Consider the following 20631-nt stretch of genomic DNA (forward strand, 5'->3'; position numbering starts at 1 on the left):
AAGCTCCAGAGCTGTAAGTTTGGTGTGATTTTTTAAGTTAAAAAATTCTTTCTCTGAAAAGCATTTTGTCTGAACCATCTGAACCCCCACTGGCTACGCACTTGCAGAACTTGCATGTACAGTATAACTACATACAGTATAGCTATGCCAGCACTAACAGACACAATGCAATGTTTAGAATTACAAATTACAAATTTTGAATAAATAAGAATCAGTATTTCATCTTGAATACAATAAGATACTGGGGGTAGGCCTGTCCATCTTTTACAGCTACAAAGATACTAGGATTGGTTATGTTGTCCACTAAGGAGTCATACAAGATGGATGCATTTTGTCCTGGATTTTTAGCTGGTGGCACAGTCATGGAATAGCTTCCAGTTGTGTACTCTCCAGTCAGTACAAGACAGCTGTAAATGTACTTGAAGCCATTTTCATCTTTAGGGGAGTATACATCTTGTGAAGAGTATTTAGCATGAACTGCAAAGTACACTCCTTTACCATACATAGCAGCTACAGAATGAGATATAGTATATATACAGCATATCCAACAAAGAAGTTTGATTGGCAGTCAGTAATCAGAGTTAATTATGCAACCCAAATCTCTGTTTTGCAATAAGTACAGCAGTATAACTCTAAAGCCTATTATGAATTGTCTTTGGCAGTCCAATATGTAACTAAGTTTGGGATATCCTAGTTTCCACGCACACAATATCAACTCACACTTCTACCACAAATGGATCGTTGGCCTTATGATCTGGTCTATAGTATTGTTTGGTATATACATCACAGATCCTTGGTAAGATTATGGGCACTTATGATAAGTCCCACTGGAAGGGTCTGTGGTGTACCAAAACTAGTTCGTGGTAGCTAACCCTACATAGCTACAGCACAAGATAAAATTTATGCTTTTTAACTGAATAAGCTCTTAGAACACCTCTGCAGGGTATAGGAAGTGACATAATTCCCTACTGTTTCAGTACATGCCATGTCAAGGGCAGTATCTGGGGTTCCAGAAATAATTTACTGCAAAGAAGTTGACTTTGTCAGGCATGCCAACATTTTTACCTGTGTCAGAGAAGGGAATAAATCCCCTTGTACATGCAAAAATTGTTTGTGATTAATATTCAAGTGTGCTAGCTAAATTTATGAAAATCAACATGATTTGGAACTGAAACATGGCTCGTCAATTGTACAGATTTTTTTCCAACTGGCTATACTCAGTTCTGACAAGATAGATCTTATGGATATGGTAAGGTTTTTAGTTTTTAAAAAAATTCAAATAAACCAACATGAAATAATCACCTGTACCCTCCCTTAGGTACGAAAAACAACAAGTTATTGTTTGCTCTGCATACAGACCGTCGTTGTCATCAGATGTCACCTACTTTCAATACCTAAAGTAATCTTGAAACTTGAAGAAATCATACTAAATAATCCAACAACTACCATATGGATAGGTGGTGACAAATCTCCCCAATATTATACTGGAATAACAACACAGTTATGAATAACTGTTACTAATCCTCTTTTCTTAAGAACATGTGAGTCTGGTTTCTGCAGCAGCTTTTGTCAGATCCTGTGAAACCATGAGTGGTGCCATTCAACGGCCATGGCTTTGTTGGAATTGTGATTATGTGCAGAGAACTAGGAAAGCCTCAGACTTCCTCACTTTGAGTGCAAAAGGGGCCAATGAAGAGCTAAAATTGGACCTCTGGATTTCACTACAACCCTGAAAATTAAAACTGCAAGCATATTTTTTGTACAAACTAAAATATGAAAAGCGTAATCAGATGGAGTACTATGCCAGCACAATTCCACCATATTGTCAACATAAAGTTAGTTAACATGACTGAAAATAGATTGATGCTTCTTGATAGAGTCAGTTAAAGATACAGTATAAAACTGTAATAGAGCACTCAACTGTATAATTGTAATTAGCTAGACCAATACTCTATGAACGTACAACCAGATTAGTGAAACACTCTTATAGAAAGTTAACTGATTTAAATGTAAAGATTGGGTAAGAGATGTGGAGCATGATACAGTGATAATGCTTGCAAATTACATGGAAGCATAAGACTAGAGCATGATAGATGAATTGTTTGAGAAACGCTATAAGGATACACACATTACACAGATAGTACAATTTATCAACATTATTGGCTAGAACAGACCTAAGTTTCAGATGATTTGTTTATATGGTGCTATACAGTAGGTAGTTAAATACTGTAACAGGATCTCATGTAACTTCACTACTCATGTGACATAATTTTATTGCCAGCTTGTCTACAAAAGTTGATAATGTGGTTGCAAACTATCCCACAGTCATTACTGGAGTGGATCCCATATGTAACATGCCGCTATTTTAATAGTTTAAAAAGTTTGAAGAATTGTGTAAGCAAATTTTATGTGCCCATATGTAAAGAAGAGACACTGATTATTTGATTTCCTTTTGACATCAGAAAAATGTTTTTGTGAGAAGGCTTTCAATTCAGAAGCACCTGAGCATTATTGTAATTATAAATTCTCCATTAATTTTTATAGCTCAATGTGCTATTATGTGTTTTGCTATACTCACCATTTGTCCCAGCAAACATCCTGTTGAATCCTTGATGATTGATATTATCACATGCCACGTTTTTAGTGCCATGAAATAGCTCCCTTTCTAGCTGAAAATTTTCTGGTAGATTTTCTTTCATGTCAGCCTTCATCGTGTTGTACTGTCGAAACAAATGAGGATTCTGAATCCGCCTTACTGAAACAATTGTACACAGTGACGGTGGAAGTGTGTCCTGAAATTTTTGCAAGGCTCTGTTATACTCATCTGTATCTCTAGCAAGTGTAACAAGGTGACATATTTCTGGTTTGCCATTGGTACCAATTGGCTGTTCATCCCAGTGTGATGGAAGACTCCCCAAAGCTGTATACAATGATATCATTACCTCAACATTACTTGACATAAATTTGTACTAACCTGTAAACATCTCAGTGTTTTCCATACAATAGAATTCTCCTCTGTATGGTAAGTAATGCTAACATCATGGTGAGAAAATTTTTAATTATCTATTTACTGTAGCAGAGGCCAGGGACAGTGGTGCAAACTAAAGAGTGGGGGACAGCAGAAGTGGATCCAGACTTATGGAAAGGGGGTCCAAAATGAACTGAGGTACTACATTGTCTAGTTTGATAAGGTAAAAAAAAGGTCACAGCCAGCTGACAATAGCTGCCCATCTCACCAACTATGCATTTATCGCTGATAAAGTACATAAAAATCCTTACATAGCTCGCTACACACTGCTCTAATACTGTGATTGCTTTATTAGAGTGACTGCCCTATTAGAGTATCTCGATCTTGGTATACTAAAAATATTTGGAGGGGATCAGGAGCCCCCCTTGACCCCCCCCCCATATCCACTCCTGGGGAAAGCCTTGGTAAAGTCATACAGTGGAAAGCATAAAAGAGGCGTACAATATAATAATTATACCACAACTTTGTGGAGATTCTGGCAATATGGTTTCAAGATTACAAAGGCTTGGTATGCTATTTTCACTCTGTATACATGTGATTAATTATGGAGATTAACATAGGCAGATTTAGGGATAGGGCCAGGAGAGCCATCCTCCACATCAGAGTTATTATAGTATTGCCTTAATATGCATAGCTAGGTACATTAGACATAACAAACACTTGTATCTAGCATAGCACAAGAGCATATCATGGGAAATTAGAGGCACTCTGCATTTAAAGATTGAGATAATCTAATATAGTAGTCATCATACAGTATGGTAGCATAACTGACTAGTTAACTTATGACTTCAGCCAAGTATAATTCAACCATAGTTAACACTACAGGCTTGATTTCTTCACTGTTTTGATTTCTTCAATGTTTTATGACACTTCGGTCCAAGACGTGACTTTTTGTCAACTGCAACAGCTGCAGTGTATGCATCATGGACTTACCTTTGTCCTCCTTTATGTCCCATTCTTTCTCCATTTCACTGCGATTTCTGTAGTGAATAGATTGATTGCAAAGGTGCTTCTTGTACTTTTTTCATTTATAAAGCTGTATAATGGGTGAAACAAAGATGAAAACTAAGTGGAAGTGAAACTAAGTGGAAGTGGCAACATTGCTTTCCAGTAATTGATAGTCAGAATGCATAAGGTTGATCAATTAATATTTCTAATATATCTGGCCAGCACCATTATTTCCTTTGATGTTGTATATGTTGATTTAGCAGTCATAAATTAAGTTATAAAACAGTATGTGTAAAGTAAAATTAGAAATTTTGTGTTTGAGTATGTATAAAACGTAATTAAACAAGGGAGGTCATCTATACCTGCAGCTATACTAGCGGGCATTTAATCCCTATGGCTACACACACACACACACACACACACACACACACACACACACACACACACACACACACACACACACACACACACACACACACACACACACACACACACAGACACACAGACACACACACACACAGACACACACACAGACACACACACACAGAGACACACACACACAGACACACACACACAGACACACACACATATGTGACTGGGCCTGCGAAAATAGGGCATGTGGGCACAAACTACACCCTGTCACTCTACAGGTCATATCTCAGTATTGGAACAGAATATTTGCATTCTGTAAGTTGCATCATAACGCCACTTAAATGCTTACTAAGAGCTGAAACTTTCATTGCCATACCATACTTGTACGAAACGTTATGTACAATGGAAGTTTGAAAAAGTTGAGTATGCATAAAACGTAATTAAACAAGGGAGGTCATCTATACCTCCAGCTATACTAGCGGGCATTTAATCCCTATGGCTACACACACACGCACACGCACACGCACACGCACACCCACACCCACCCACACACACACACACACACACACACACACACACACACACACACACACACACGTGACTGGGCCTGCGAAAATAGGGCATGTGGGCACAAACTACACCCTGTCACTCTACAGGTCATATCTCAGTATTGGAACAGAATATTTGCATTCTGTAAGTTGCATCATAACGCCACTTAAATGCTTACTAAGAGCTGAAACTTTCATTGCCATACCATACTTGTACGAAACATTATGTGCAATGGAAGTTTGAAAAAGTAGGCAAAAATCATGTGCCCACATGCCCTATTATCGCAGGCCCAGTCACATATATATTATTCTGTACATAACTGAAGTAGGAATTATATTAAATCTTCACTAGTATAGCTGTAGGTGTAGATAACCTTCGAGTCCTTGCTTTTAATTTCTAAGATGCCTACTCAAATATAAAATTTCCTTAGATTTCTACTTCTAATAAAACAGTCAAGAGTAGTACAATCATACAAAAAGTTTTTAAAATTAAAATTGATCAATTAGAATACATAATGAAAGTCCATAAACTATATTTTTATTCTAAAGAAATGTTTCCATTTTACCTTGAGGATTTGTCTATATCCTGTAGTCCAGGATCCAGTTCCTTCATTCGTCTTAAATAACTTGACAAACAAATGGTAAAGATCAGAGTTGGAATGAAGAATAGGACACATAATCCAATAGCTAGCCAGAACCCATTCTAAGCACAGTATATCAGTTTAACACATGCACAGTTACCATACAGTTATAAAAATGCTTACTATTCCATCCACAGCATCTATACACGCTTCATAATAAAGATTGGTGTATGTGGCATAAAGTGGTCTACACCTTCCAATCTCATTCTCCAGCTATATATATATATATATATATAATATGTTTACCAATACAATATTGATATGTATTCATTTTGTGAACTTGTGCAGTTTATAAATTGTGCTGCACAATTTGTGCAGAAAAATGAAAATCAAATTATCCTAGCTTTTGGTGAGTTCATAGGAAAAATATGGCCTTCCTCTGGTTTTTGTCAGGTTTGGGCAACACACAGTATTTCATATTCCAATTTGTGCAGTGCAACTTACAGACTGTACAAATTCACATACTATGGCTAACACATGTTATACTAATACACATACATTATGTACAGTGCTCACATTATCTACAGCCCAGTTTGCAAAGTCAGTAGCAAAAGCAATGAAATAGTCTAATACTCTTCTGGTTTGCTATTATAAAAATCTGCACCACACTACTCCTTAATGCACAAACTTACATTTATCACAAGCTGTGAACCAGTTGGTCCATTCAGTAGTGTGAAGGTTGCATTGGCATCATCAAGTATCCCCTGAACCGTTTCCTGAAATATATAATACAAAACAGAATGACTTGCCTATTTTGATGGACATTGCATATGCTCACATTCAACAACAGAGCAGTTTCATTTAGCATTATAATCTGCTGTTCCAGGTGTTCCTAAAGTACAGCATTCAATCATGATCCATTGCCGGTTAATACTTAGAAATTATTTTAATAACTCACAGTATAGTTAGTAATCTCAGCAATAGTGGTTTGGTTGATTCTGGTGATTTCATTGATAATATCCTGAGTGTCATTAGCTAAATCTTGCTGCAACAGGCAACACACACAGAAATGTTTTGTGCTTACTTCAAAGGATGACAATAATGGAGAAAAAGCAACAGTTTAACATTTTGGTACCAACTCACCTGTGAAAATCCAATGAATCCATTTTGTACTGTTTCCAGTGTACTAATAGTATTATCAACAGCTAATGTGCTTATTTGGGATGTGATTTGATTGATGTATGTAGCATAGTCAATGGACTGTAGTCCTGCATCAGAAAAGGAGTTAAGACTATCACGTGTCTCCTGAGTGAGGATCTGATCAAGATTGAATTCTACAGACTCTTCCAAATCAGTAAACAACTGGTCTAAGTCAGGAATTTGCTAAAACCAGTAAAACTTTATAAAACAGTAAACTAACACTCATCAAATTAGCATATAGTTTAGCATTTAAGATGCTAGGTATAAAAGTTAGCCATTGTGCAGTGAAAAATTGAACGTATAAGGAAGTAGGAATCTGAGCAATAAGAAGTAGTGAAAAAAGAGATGAATGATGGTATTACAGCATAGCTCTGTGAAAAAACCTCTACATTAATTTACTCTTAAAGTTTGAAGTTTTCCCATACATAGATATAGGGGCAACAGTCTCCCCTTCTGGGAAATCACTTAATTGAGAAATTGCAACATATGCAAAAACCAAAAATTCAAAACATATGTCTCAATTTTTACATAATTTGTAGGTGTTAATGTCAACAATAAATAATCTCTACAACTTTTTAATGGATAGTCATCTTTAAATCCCATGGTTTTTGTGATTTCCCAGAAGGGGCAACTGTTGCCCCTCTCATTGACAATGTATGGGGAAATTACAGCTACAAAATTAGGCTTGAGTACCTTATGCTTTTTAAATTGCCTATTATTCTTTCTGGGATTTTTTATTTACCTATTATTCTCAAATATTTTCTGGAGTGCTTCCTGAAATAGAAGAAGTCACATGGATTTTCTTCTGCAGCTGAAAATAAAATCGCTTGCATGCATAAAGATCAAGGTACCCTAATAGAGCAGTCACATAAAACTTGGGGGACTGTTTTATTAGGGTAAGTGACTGCTCTATTAGAATATCTCAATTTTTCATGATTTTGTTCTAGCAATGCTTGAGGATGTGTCTTTAAGAAATTCTCTGCAATACTAAAAGAAAAATATGTGAATTATTCCTGAAGATCATCCTATTATTCCAGAATTATTCCTGATTCTATTTGCCACCTATTATTCCTGAAATTATTCCAACATAATGTACGCATGCTTATTCAAAAATGTGATCTCATGACTTATATATGCTATCCAATTAAAACTTGGAGAGATGACTTTAGAAGCTGATGCCTACAAATATTAGGTTGCTAAGGGCAATTGTTAATTTTTTCATTATTATGAAATTTGTCCATTGTTTTTAGTTTAAAACCAAGATCGTTAATACAGCAAAATTTGCAATAATGGTCTGTGGGCAAGCTACGGTAAAATTCTATCCAAAAAGCTGATTGATATCTCTCTGTAGTGCAAGTTGGTCTCAATAATTTTTGCTTTCCTACAGCACTTGGTGTAATCAGCAAATGTGAACAATTTACTCAGAACATTCAAATAAAAAATGTCATTGGTATAGATAAATAATAGAGGACCAAAAATACTTCCTTGACTCAAGGAAAGTGTTGATACAGAAAATTAATGTCTCAATAATAGTTTAGTTGCTTGAAGAAGATGACAAACAGCCTAAATGAAAATGCTGAAAGGAAAGACTAGGCACAGAGGGCACACACTCATATGAACCCCAAAAGGTATGTGCCACTGGTGAGTTTGTTATTGTGGAAAATGGGAGCCATGTGCTGCTTTGTTTGGCCTCCAACCTTGTGACTGTGGCCAGCCAGGCAGGCAAGCTGGAAGACAAAAGTTCGAGTTTTGGCAATTTTGTTTCAAAGTTCCATATCCAACCAGCTGCAAGTATTTTTAATGCTGTATTTGATGTTAGATGGACTAATATTATTATTCCTCAATAAAGGTGATTGTAAGATGTCTCTAGGGTGATGTTTATAGGCAGCACACATCACTTTAGAGCCAATCCCTTCTTAAACAGTACTACTGTACTGCTTGATATTCTAAATTCACTTGTTCTTTTAGCTGTTCAAAGAATATTACTATACTAAAATGCACACAACTAACAATAAACCATCACCCCACAAAATTTTATTGAGTGAAAGAAACAAATGTTTCATGCTGTACTCACATGGGTTATATTGGTGACTTCTTCTAAACTAAGGTTTGGTCTAAGTCTGAGTTGAGCCACTTGATAGATAGGCTGATTAGCTTCACACCCACTGCAACAGATAGATACTTGTAAAGTCAGAATATGCATGCATTTTATCTTCAGTTACTTCAACATATCAGCTACAGTCAATGGTATACTGCTATTATCCAACAAGAAACATCCTAGTAAATATCCACCCCATACATCATTGTTATCAACAATCTGCGAGTGTAAGAGATATGTATTATGTAAAACATTGTTCTCTTGTAAGTAATTAGCTGGATTACCATAGAGTCAGGTTGTTAAGTGCATGTACTTACAATTTTCAAAGAGAAAACTTTTGTAAAATCATACTATCTGTTAGGTATATACACCTTATAAATAATACATTTTTTTATGGTATGTTTAACAAAATCACTATATACATTGTAATGGAGTAGTTAGTAGTTTGTGCTGGCCACCATGCCAGCGTATAAGGATATTTGACTCCATTTCTGGTGAAATTCTTTGTGATGAACAATCCAATCTAGAAGGCTGATTTGCAGTATACATAGACTAGTGAAGGGAGACATCAAGGAATACGTAAGCACTCAAGGAAACATTAATTTTCCAGCACTTCCAGCTTTTCTTCCTGTGTGTAGCTTTGTCACGTGTTGAGCCTTGCATTTGGTCATGTGCGCTTATCAGCCATGGTTAATTACAAGAAATGTGTATGTGCTTAACAAATATCATGCACTTAATAGATACATATGCTTAACAACTTGACTCTATGGTATACAACTCAAAGTCAGTAGTCTAGGCTACTAAATTTGTGCCAAGTCAATAGTTAGTATAGAGCAGCATAGTACATAAATAATATTGTGATTTTATACACTTTGTATAGGTAATCGTACACATTTGAGTGCAATTAGGAAATAATTGTATGAGTAACAATCAAAATGGCACCAAACAAACAAACAAACAAATTGTGTCCCAAATTTGATGCGTTTATCACTAATCACATAAGTAATGATTTAGTTTGCCATACATTTGTTCCAATAGTAGGATACAATTAATCTCAAATCATATGGTCTGTTTTAGCAATTGCACTGTAAAACAACCAATGAGACAGAAGCCATTTAAGTGTGATAATAAAGTGATATAATACATAATCAATCAAAAACATTGCAATAGAAGCTTATTAAGTGCAACAAGTACCATAAATTCTCTAAAAATTTGGCCCCTCTATTTATTCGGCACCCGTATTCTAACAGTGAAATAATTTCCTCTAATAAAAAATTTGGCACGTTCCCTATCTTTGCGATGGATGCTGATAGTGACGAAAACGTCAGAGTTGTCTAGTCTTAATATCGATGATACAAATTATACTGTGACGAGTGGTCGATCAACTAAAATTAGTGGTGATTACCATCTAATTATAGGCCGAAATTCGGCGAGACAAAAATTATTGATTTAAAAATATGCCGAATTTTTAGAGAATCTACGGTATTGATATTTTGAGTAGTCAATCAGAATTGCTGACATACAGTATGTAGCCTACCCAATAACTGCTTTAACTTGTCATATAAATATGGCTAAACTTAACACAAGTGTGAGGATATTAATAATAAGGGGAACCATTAACTATAGTGACTTAAATCAAAGAGTACAACTTTATAGTTCTTACCATTGAGAACAGCTCATAGCTGGGAATATCATCATTTGGAGGATCTTCTGCGATGGAGTAACAAACTTTGAGCATGTTAGCTCCCAAAAAGAATGTGATTGATGCCAGAAATAAAAGAATAAAAGCAAAAATAAAGGTGAGTGGAACTCCTCTGTAAAATGACATAGTAAAAACATCACATAACAAGTTGTGCTTACAAATATAGTAAAGTTACACCACCGCAGTTTGATAACCATGTTCTTTCTGATGGCATAGTATTTCTTCTGAAACCAAACAGTCCACATAGTAGTCCCACAACCAATATTATTATCACAATCACCGTCAGCAAGCAAATCACAATACTGACAGCATAGCTATGTGTTAATCAACATGTTTGAAAGTTACCTTCATAATTATTGACTAACCGCGAAGTATCATACTGGTCTAGACTGCTTTGGATATCATGTGACTGGCTCCTAATATCTCCAATGAACCCTTGTTCATCAAGAATCTGGTCAACAATGATGAAGGCAAACAGTTATTCATAATCAATGCGCATGCATTCTAATCATTTCTATGGGGAGCTTAGAGTTAGCAGTCTAACCCTAAAGTGGAACTGGATTCTCTGGAAAAGACTCACAAATAAAAAGGCTTTTCAGTCTCTCTCCTGTGGCAAGCATTTACCTATAGTATATTTGAGCATACATTGCAGTTGTGCACTGTATAGGGATGCGCCGATTTTGCAGGCAAATTTTTTCAAAAATACATTGGTAAAAGCAAAGAGCAAAATGCTGGGAAAATAGGTAGAAAATTGGACAAATGGGAACCAAGGAATGGCAACTTAGCACATTTTGTAAGCAAAAGATTGAGATACTCTAATAGAGCAGTCACTATGTACGAAATACGAAATATTCTAATAGAGCAGTCAAACATGCTTGTAAGCTTGAGATACTGCAATAAATTTTTACTGATGTTCAGCAAAATAGAAAAATTTAAAGCAAAATATTGAGCAAATTAGATGAGAAATAAAAGAATTGCTGGAATGAAAAATAGGTGGAAAAAAAGCAAAACAGGCTCATCCCTAGCACTGTAGTTTAAAGTTTGCATATAAAAGTTTTCATATGTATACAATGGAACCCCTATTATCTGAACTACGTAATTGGGAAAGGGTGTTTGTAAGTATGTAAAATTAAGCATCCATACATTTATAATTATACAGTTTTCTTCTAATTAAGCATCACTTGTCGACAAAATACTCTAATTGAGCAGTCAGTATGGTGCTCCGATAATCAAATGTTTAGTTAATAGGTGTTTGGATAATCAAGGTTGCCACTGTAATGACACAAAGCAAATTTCAGAACATACATCATCTAATGTCATTTCAATATCATTAGCAATATCCATAATGGTGTCTTGAAACTCGTCTGCTCGATCTAATATTTCTAAAACAACAAGAGTACCATATTTTGCACCCAATATTACCTTAAGGTGACTAAATTTAGTGATATATACACTAAATTTAGCAATTTTGCATATTGGTGAAATTAGCGCATACAAAATTTAGCGATTTTATGAATTTGTGAATTAACTAACCATAATTATATTTTGAAGGTTTAGCGTGTACTAAATTTAGCGAGAAAAACAAAATTGCTAAAATTGCTAAATTTAGTCACCTTAAGGTAAGCCACAGTGTATAGTATAGTCAATTCACATTCACCTTATTCCCTACCAAAACAGTAAATGTGACCCAGTCTGGGAAAACCGGTCTTATCACCTACGTATTTAAAAGTATCAAGAAACGCCAATTTTAAGTATTTAGTGTGTTGTAGCTCACCAATGTTTGAAGCTATGTGTATCAGATTTTCACACGTTTTACACCAATTCCTTACCTTCCAGAGCATCCACTGTGCAAGTAGCCAACAACAAAGTTTCCTGCCATTTTAGATAGTTTTTAAACCGAGGTTGACTGTATCAGGCGAGCTGCAAAAGGGGTGGGAGGTTGGGGGGGGGGGGGCTGGACGTCGGGTAAGATGGTGTTCAAACATTGAAAAGGAAGGCGTAGGGATGAATTAGGCCAAGTTTTGGGCCATTGAGGTCTCAGAATTGGCTAAAATGAAAGGAAATTCACAGCAGAGGTACTTATTCAACACCACTGCAACTTTTCAAACACACCTTATGTAGCTAAAGTCTTTGAGCAGGCTATAGGACCAGGTGTCCTACAGACCTTCAGCACTTGTGCTATAAAGCATTAATAAAAATAATTAAAAAATAAAAAACCACAGAGCTTTACAGCCACATACAGTCATCTCCAGGCTGACCAGAGCTCCATTAAGGCCCCACACCACACGTACAGATCGCCACTGGGCTTGGGAAAAGCAGCCAGCAAAACCAGACCACTCAAGTCTGGCTGATTTTGATTGTGAAATTATATATTTTGTTCATGTAGCTTTGTGTCCTGGGTGAAAAATCGAATCTGCTGACATGGCGATAAGACCGGTTTTCTCAGAGTGGGTCACAAATAATATTCAAGATCTGAACATGTGTTCACTCCAATGGTTTTAAAACATGTTTTTATGTTGTAAACATGTTTCTGTGTCTGAATTGTGCATACTGTATAACAGGAAAGCTTGATGAAAAGAAGATAAGTAGTGTTTTTTCCTAACTGAAATCTGCCTAATCTTTTGTCCAATATACAAATCTGTATTAATTTTAGCTCAAATTTGCTAAACCCCTAACTCACTTGCTTTTAAATGAACAGTTCTGGTGTTTAAAGTGCCTCACAGTTCTACTACTGAACCATGTAACAACACACTGCTTGAAGTTTCTTAGTTTACTAGAGTGGTATATCCCCAGTATATGGAACAGTTAATTGTTTGGAATTTTAGTAGCTTTTCAGTAAACCTGCATTCACTGACGTTTACTGAGAGTTAAAAAATTAGTAAAACAATTATGTTCCATATACTTAAAGTTACTGACATTTTACTATCAACTTAACTGGGTACAACTACAGTAAAGCAGCTTAACAAATTAGTAAAGTAAGAACCTTCAAGCAGTGACAGTTATTAACAATAAACAAGGGTTTGGGTGAATGTGAATAAATTATAGTCAAACCTCTTGCTTGGTCCTGTATTTGGTTCCTAATGTCACATGGAATACCATAGAAAGTAGCATTAGCCTGTCAATATGTCAGAAAACTAGCATGAAAACTTACACAAAGCTTTGGCTTACTTCAAGTACTTGTTCTTCAATATCATCGATTAGCAGAAGCTGATTCAGAACAACAGTCACATCATCAACCTGTAATTGATGCTGGACATGATAAGCTGAGGGCGGATACAAGACCTGGCACAAAGAAGCATGCCAGGATGCATGCAGTCACAGTGAAAATTTCTTATCTATAATTCTGTAACAAATTTCATGTAAAAACATTTTCATTAAAAAATGTGTAAATATAGTTTGTATGATCCATGTGAATGACTGCTCTATTAGAGTATCTCAGCCTTTTGCAAATACTTTAGTGCAAGAATTATTATATAATTTTTGCATATGAAAAATATTTACAATGATAATAAAGTGCAATATCAATGCTGACTAGTTATGGTCTTGTTGTAATTCAAACACAAAATTACACAATGACTGTACTATAAGAGTTATTGACTGCTCTATTAGAGTATAATGATAAATAACAATATTAGTAATTTAACTCAGATTTGTATGTCATTTTAGCAATGAACTTAGTCAATTATTTAGCATGACACAATTACTTATTCTTCACATTGAACCACCTCTCCAGGATCTAGGTTTCCTCCAGTTCCTCTATACACATACTTAGGAGAAACAAAGTCCCTTTCATGTTGATCATTTTGTTTGTGTACTATATGCATACAATATCATCAATTCACAGGTGCACAGCATTGTAAAAAAGGAATTGAGGAATTTATTCTAGCCATACTTTAGCTTTACAACAACTGGTAATTACACATATATTACTTAGTAACTTGCAAACTTGATTTCCTTGTGAGAAACCATATTGCTTTTGATTTTGGCTACTTATTGACAGTATCAGAAAGCACGCAAACACACATTATACAAGTGCACAAAAATTTTAAACTAAAGTAGGGACCGTAGCACATTGATAAATGGTACTGAAACAAGCTGGAGTAGTGGAGGATATTAAATTGCAGTAAAACAATAAGAAGTGTTATATCCCTACTGTGCTCAAAATATACCGTAATGGAAATGCACAGTAGGGATATAACACTTCTTATCGTTTTACTGTGATTTAATATCGTGCATTACTCCAGTTTGTTTCAGTACTTTTTATCGTCCCTACTCTAGTTTAAAATTCCAAATCTTTTTGTGTACTTGTTTGTTAACTTTTTGTAAAACAAAATCATTATGACTGGTGAACCCATGCATACTGCATCAAAAAGAAAGAAATGGCGCAGTGCACCCAACCATCAATTATCATCTGAAAAGTGAAGTACGTATCCGTTACTTCATTATCAGCTATGTTCAACCCATTACACAGCATTACAAATCAATCGAAAAGCACCACTGCAAACAAAGTCATAGGCAGATCTGAGGGGGGGCCAAGGAGTGCTGTGCCTCCCTTGGCCCTTCTCTTGCCCCCCTTGGACTCACAGTACTACATTGATACCAGAAAACTGGAATCATGCATTCACTCTGTATTCAGAAGTATAGAAAGCCAATGGGCAAATAGAAGACAACAGTTATAAATGTACTTTACAGTTATACTGTACATTGTAAAGAAAGTGAGACAAATAAGTTTGAATTTTTGTGCCAAGATCGAGATACTCTAATAGAGCAGTCACCACTCTAATAGAACAGTCACAATTCTAATGTCATCATAACAATACTAGCTATAGCTACACCTTATTTTGATTTAGCACATTTTACCACCAAACAAGTTTTATCTCAGATAGGCTAACTAATCTTTATATGCATTGCAAGCATACACTTCGTTAGCTAAATGCTATCAAAAATGCTCCCAAATTCAAACCTAGGAGGTCTAATTTGTAAAAATTTCTCTGACTACAGTCTTAAAACTGTATGTCTATCATTCATCCAGCTATACTGAATAAAGCCATGCAACTGAATATAACTTGTGTACTAGAATTCCTCTTGGTGGAATAAACACTGTTGTACACTAAAACTTCTGCCCCCCCCTCCCTTGGCCCCCCTGACAATGCCTCCTAGATCTGCCTATGATCAAAGTAGCCACTAAGAAAATATGGACGATTTCCATTACAAAGGGATGCCATCACGTACTACCACCAAATCAACACTTTTCACTGTCAGCCAAGATGAATGGGAGGACAATGGTAGGTAAGTCCATGAAGAATACAGTATACAGTACGTACTGTGTTATGTCAAAAGGCACCTGACAAGCTGAAGCGAAGCCCGTAGCCTTAGCCATTATCGAATTACACTTGTCTGAAGGAATCAGTCAGTCAGTCACTAGAAAATTCCATTTAATAATTTTTTAAATAAAATTTTCATAACAACTTGTTGAAAGCATTTCAGGTCGATCTGAATTAGGCTTCTTTGGGCATACTACTTCATTGTTGTCAGTGAAAAGCCGGTGAGGCTGGTTTTTGGGTGATGTTTTTCATGGGCCACGTGCAAACCTACTATACAGTACTATCATACTGTATAATACATTATTTTACAGTGCACTTTCATGCTGCCTTGTTAGGTAGTTACTACTGAAATAAAATGACTTTTTTATTGCTTATGTTGTGCAGTCAGTGGTGTAAAATGAACTTTTAAGTTTTCACCTCAAAACATTTGGTTACCATAAAACTGCCTTCTATATGAAAGAGCTGCAACAACCACATCTATGCACATTTCTTACCAGTGTGTAGTTTACTACATTGTATGACTGGGTGGGTATAGCAGTACAGCTGCTGCCAAGACCAGCATTACGACAGTTGGAATCCAATGTCTGAAGCATAACTGCTAAGCCATCTAACTCTGTTTGCAGCCTTCGAGTCAAGTTTTGTAGTCTCAATACTGTATCATTGACTAGCTGTAATGAACTTATGGAATTGTTGAGATCTACAGTGTACAAAAATATGCATGTATGAGCACTAGTACTGTAATATATTAATAGTGTAGCATGTGACATAGCGTTATTTGAGATACTGTAACAACGTACGTACATACAAAAATACTTACCAACAGCCAACTCAAGACTGCTGTTTATCAGAGGAGCAACTGCATCCTCAAATACATCTAAAACAACTCTACCAATAGTAATGTGTGCATCTAAGAAAGAAAAGAATGTAAACCCACATAAGCATAGCTACAGTATATGCAGAACACAACACTTACTGTCTACTTGACACTGCAAGAATGTACTTATTTCATCATATCGATCCACAGTTGTATTTGCTTGCTGCATAAAGTGTGATTTTAATTTAGTAACCATGACTATATTAGGACTTGTTCCTACCATTTGAACATCATAAATAAAGTTTAGGGAACTATTGAGTGCTGTGTTGACAGTGTTTTCAAAATTACTAATGCTGTCATTAACTTGCTCATTGGAAATGTAAGCAAACACAACACCAACACTACACAAAAAAAACAAAAAGTTATAAACATAAACTACCAGTATAATATGTATTAAGTACGTATCATCAAAGAAGCACCAAAATTAATGACATACCTCAGAACAAAGACACAGCAGATAAGCATTACATAGAGTATGACACATTTTTTATTGTTGCTGTTTCTGTGCTCTTGTTTTAAAGATCCTCCACATTTACCACAAAGCCGACAGCAGCAAAGGCAGCAACCAGTGATAAGGAATACCAGAGCAAAAACTGGTCCCAGAGCAGTCACTACAAGTATGGGTGCCCACCACTCTCCAAACTACATAATGCAAACAAAGATATGTAATTACGTATATACATGAATATTATAGTATTTTAGCACTTCCACCTTACATATTATATGCAATGTGTCTGTGCTAAAACCAACGTAAATTGGGATGCATACATCATGAAGTGTACTGAACAATTCAATAGTTAATAAGAAGGATTTTGGAAATCCCCCATATGGGCACATTGTTGATTCACAGAAAAATTTATTTTAAAGCATTATTACTCACCAGCCTTGGCAGCTACTCATATGGATTTTTCACTAAATATAGAGCTATTCATAATGTTTAAGAGCACCTAGTGGCCAAGGTAATCCTTGCGGAGTTTCTGGCCATTTTAGATAGGTTTTTCACCAGTGTTGCTGTATCATGAGTTGTGGAGGGTAGGAGTGGGCTAGAGATAGACTACAAAATGGACGAGGATGGTAAATGAAGGCACCAGACCACAAAATAGCCAGTCAGAAGTGGGAAAGCTGAATTTTTTACAAAACGGACATATATCACACATTCAGCTCCCTGTTCATCTGTCCAGAGTGTTTGAACCCTCTACAGCACGTCCTTGGTGTTCACAGACCTGTACAGATGTCTGGCGTGGATATATGTACAGGCCAACATAAAACAGTCTACCAAAAGCAGACCCAACAGGTTGAAGGCAAGTTTGATGTGGAAATTGTCAGCCTGATAATGCAGTTTTGTGCCCATATGGACTTTGCTAAATCCAGTCACATACGATAAAATAACAAGGACAAACAAATGTATCTCTGGTGATGGCTAAAATTAGAACTGCTAGTGCATACACTGTAAGAAACATAGTATGAAATATTAAAAATATGTTCTCCATATTGCTGGTATATTTTGTTCATGTACACATGCACACACACACACACACACACACACAACACAACACACACACACACACACACACACTAAACATACATACATACTGCACATTCACAAACACTGTAAACACACTGTACACACACACACACACACACACACACACACACACACACACACACACACACACACACACACACACACACACTAAACATACATACATACTGCACATTCACAAACACTGTAAACACACTGTACACACACACACGCATGCACGCAGCACACGCACACACACATACTGCACACACACCATACTCACACTTTGCACACATACCACACATGCACGCATGCACGCACACACACACACACACACACACACACACACACACACACACACATACTGCACACAAGCATGCGCACACACACACACACGCACACAAACACACACATACACACGCACACACAAACAAACATCGGGGGAGGGGGTATTGTTCTTATTACACCTGCTACTGTAAGGATTTTTACATGTAAGGTTCACAGTTATTCACAGTAAGCCACAAATATACACATTCAAGTATTTGGTTACTGTTACAGTAATAGTCAAAATTCTGAGTAAAGTATCTTGACATCACTCACCAAAAAGCCAAAAGGAATGTGGGTATAATTTTCAGAAATCCCACATGAACACAACTATGTGAATATGTAGGGGATTTATCACACTAGATATCAGTTAACAAATTACAGCATGAAGACATAATTTTCGTATATGGATGGCTTCACAAATTATTTGCTATAACTATGTACATCAATGTTACAGTAGTACCCTATAGCAACAGTGCCTACATACTTCTGATTCTAGTTAGTACTGTGCAATGGAACAAACAGTAGCTATTGTTATGTATTTTAATGCTCATGTATATAAGTCCAAAACTACTTATACAATAATGATACTATGAGAAAAATTTTAACGCTTGAACTCACTTCTTCTAATATATCACTGAACTCAAAATCACCACTGCCAGTGTGTCGTTGGTCTGACAAACATTCAGCTGTTGCAATCGGACTGTCCACAGAGGAATTAATGACAGGCAAAATAATATCTGCAGTGATAAATTTTAAAGGATAACTACCCTGTTCTCATCAGTCATTTTATCATTGATGTAAACTTTTCCCTTTTGTTAAAATGAAACTTTTTTTTCTACCCTGGTTTTTTACTCTAGGTGTATGTAGTTAATCATGATCTAAATGCACTTTGACATTATGTGCATGTTGACTTTAGCCATCTAGCAAGTTATTATTGTATAGCTATGCTACAACACTACAGTGATCGACCACATTTATTATCCAAAATACAGATTATCTCTCTCTATAGATATAGCTATAATCTGACACTATTGTTGTGCTTTATATCAATACTTATAATTGTCAACGTAGTAGCTAAGAAAGTACTGAGCTTAACTTCACACTTACAGCATACGTATAGTTTCTAGAGTATATAGTTGTAGCTACATGGTTTAAATACAATAGCTACTGTATACAGAATTATACCTCATTAGTCATTATATACGTCGTCTACGAGATAGCCGAACTGTTTAGCTAACTAGCTATGTTATAGCTAACTATCTATTATGTTACATAGCATGCAGGTTACTGAGCTAATCATATTAGTATAGCTAGGTTCGACTCACATACCGTAAGGTAAACTCCCACTCCGAACGCTGTCCACAAAATTGTTAGCTAGATTGGACCATGTCTTCAATCTGTTAGAGCCATCTGTCATTTCCATGCTGATCACGACTTGGCGGGTAGGTGGTAGCGGCTCAAATACGAGTGAGCCATTCTCAGCCAAGGTGAAGTTAAGCACTCGAGAAAGTAGTCGTGCAGTTGTTTCTTGTGCTGACAAACATAGCTCCGGCACTGTCACTTGACCAGTAACTGAAATATTACAGCTGCTACCGCTGTTGTTGCTGCCAGCTAGCGCAACCACACCTAATACACACAACACGAGAAAATCATATAGCCACAATGTCCTCATCTTTGCTAGCTATAGCGTAGTCTTCAGCGCGGATTCATTGAAGTTAAGGTTAAGAATCAGTTGCCAAAACAGACACTGACTGTTCAGTCAAAGCTTGAGGACTCAGCTGAGTTAGAACTGAGATTCCTGGAATCGCGGCTATTGAGGGGATTTCACCCTAGTTAATTATCATCATGATAGCTATTCCTCCTCCGTAGCTACAGTATTTATTTATTTATTTATTTTAACAGAACTTTATGGTGTAAACACACCAAAGGCCTGAAGGTAACTTGTACCAACAGCCTTGTACATTACCCTATGTTACTTATTTACATATTTATTTACATACATACATACATACGTACAGTTGCTAAGGAGAGTTTAGATTGAAGGTGGGTGGCTGTAACTGATAAATTCTTGAGAAAGAAGTTAAGTAATATGTACATTTGCTCTTAT

At 36.1% G+C, this 20631-nt stretch overlaps 1 protein-coding gene across 2 annotated transcripts; it reads right to left on the bottom strand.

Moving 5' to 3' along the window:
- Positions 1-101: 101 nt before the first annotated feature.
- LOC136267868 (prominin-1-A-like) lies at positions 102-20367 on the bottom strand. 2 transcript variants are annotated; one of them, XM_066063040.1, is made up of 25 exons: positions 19854-20362; positions 19143-19261; positions 17112-17317; positions 16896-17016; positions 16775-16838; positions 16619-16708; positions 16296-16498; positions 13646-13714; positions 13529-13592; positions 11783-11859; positions 10843-10928; positions 10636-10791; positions 10439-10589; positions 8900-8994; positions 8752-8842; positions 6621-6860; positions 6436-6522; positions 6316-6369; positions 6170-6253; positions 6054-6122; positions 5661-5750; positions 5463-5599; positions 2975-3015; positions 2579-2920; positions 102-510 (listed from the first exon to the last, which is right to left on the bottom strand). In XM_066063040.1, exons 1-25 carry the CDS (start codon positions 20194-20196, stop codon positions 212-214), a joined length of 3378 nt encoding a protein of 1125 aa, XP_065919112.1. In that variant the 5' UTR covers positions 20197-20362; the 3' UTR covers positions 102-211. The 2 variants fall into 2 exon arrangements, with proteins under 2 accessions (XP_065919112.1, XP_065919120.1); XM_066063048.1 differs by lacking the exons at positions 102-510; positions 2579-2920; positions 2975-3015 and adding an exon at positions 3022-4008 and having other exon boundaries at positions 19854-20367.
- Positions 20368-20631: the final 264 nt, after the last annotated feature.

The sequence above is a fragment of the Dysidea avara genome, chromosome 1 (assembly GCF_963678975.1).
Source record: "Dysidea avara chromosome 1, odDysAvar1.4, whole genome shotgun sequence".
Taxonomy (NCBI): domain Eukaryota; kingdom Metazoa; phylum Porifera; class Demospongiae; order Dictyoceratida; family Dysideidae; genus Dysidea; species Dysidea avara.

What these genes read in the sequence shown, in the direction of transcription:
- LOC136267868 (XM_066063040.1), bottom strand. Translation starts at nt 20,196, where the DNA reads ATGAGGACATTGTGGCTATATGATTTTCTCGTGTTGTGTGTATTAGGT. An exon ending in GCTATGAGCTGTTCTCAATG is followed by an intron (nt 8,995 to 10,438) that starts GTAAGAACTATA and finishes TTACACTCGCAG; the next exon opens with ATTGTTGATAACAATGATGT. An exon ending in AAACACTGAGATGTTTACAG is followed by an intron (nt 2,921 to 2,974) that starts GTTAGTACAAAT and finishes CATTGTATACAG; the next exon opens with CTTTGGGGAGTCTTCCATCA.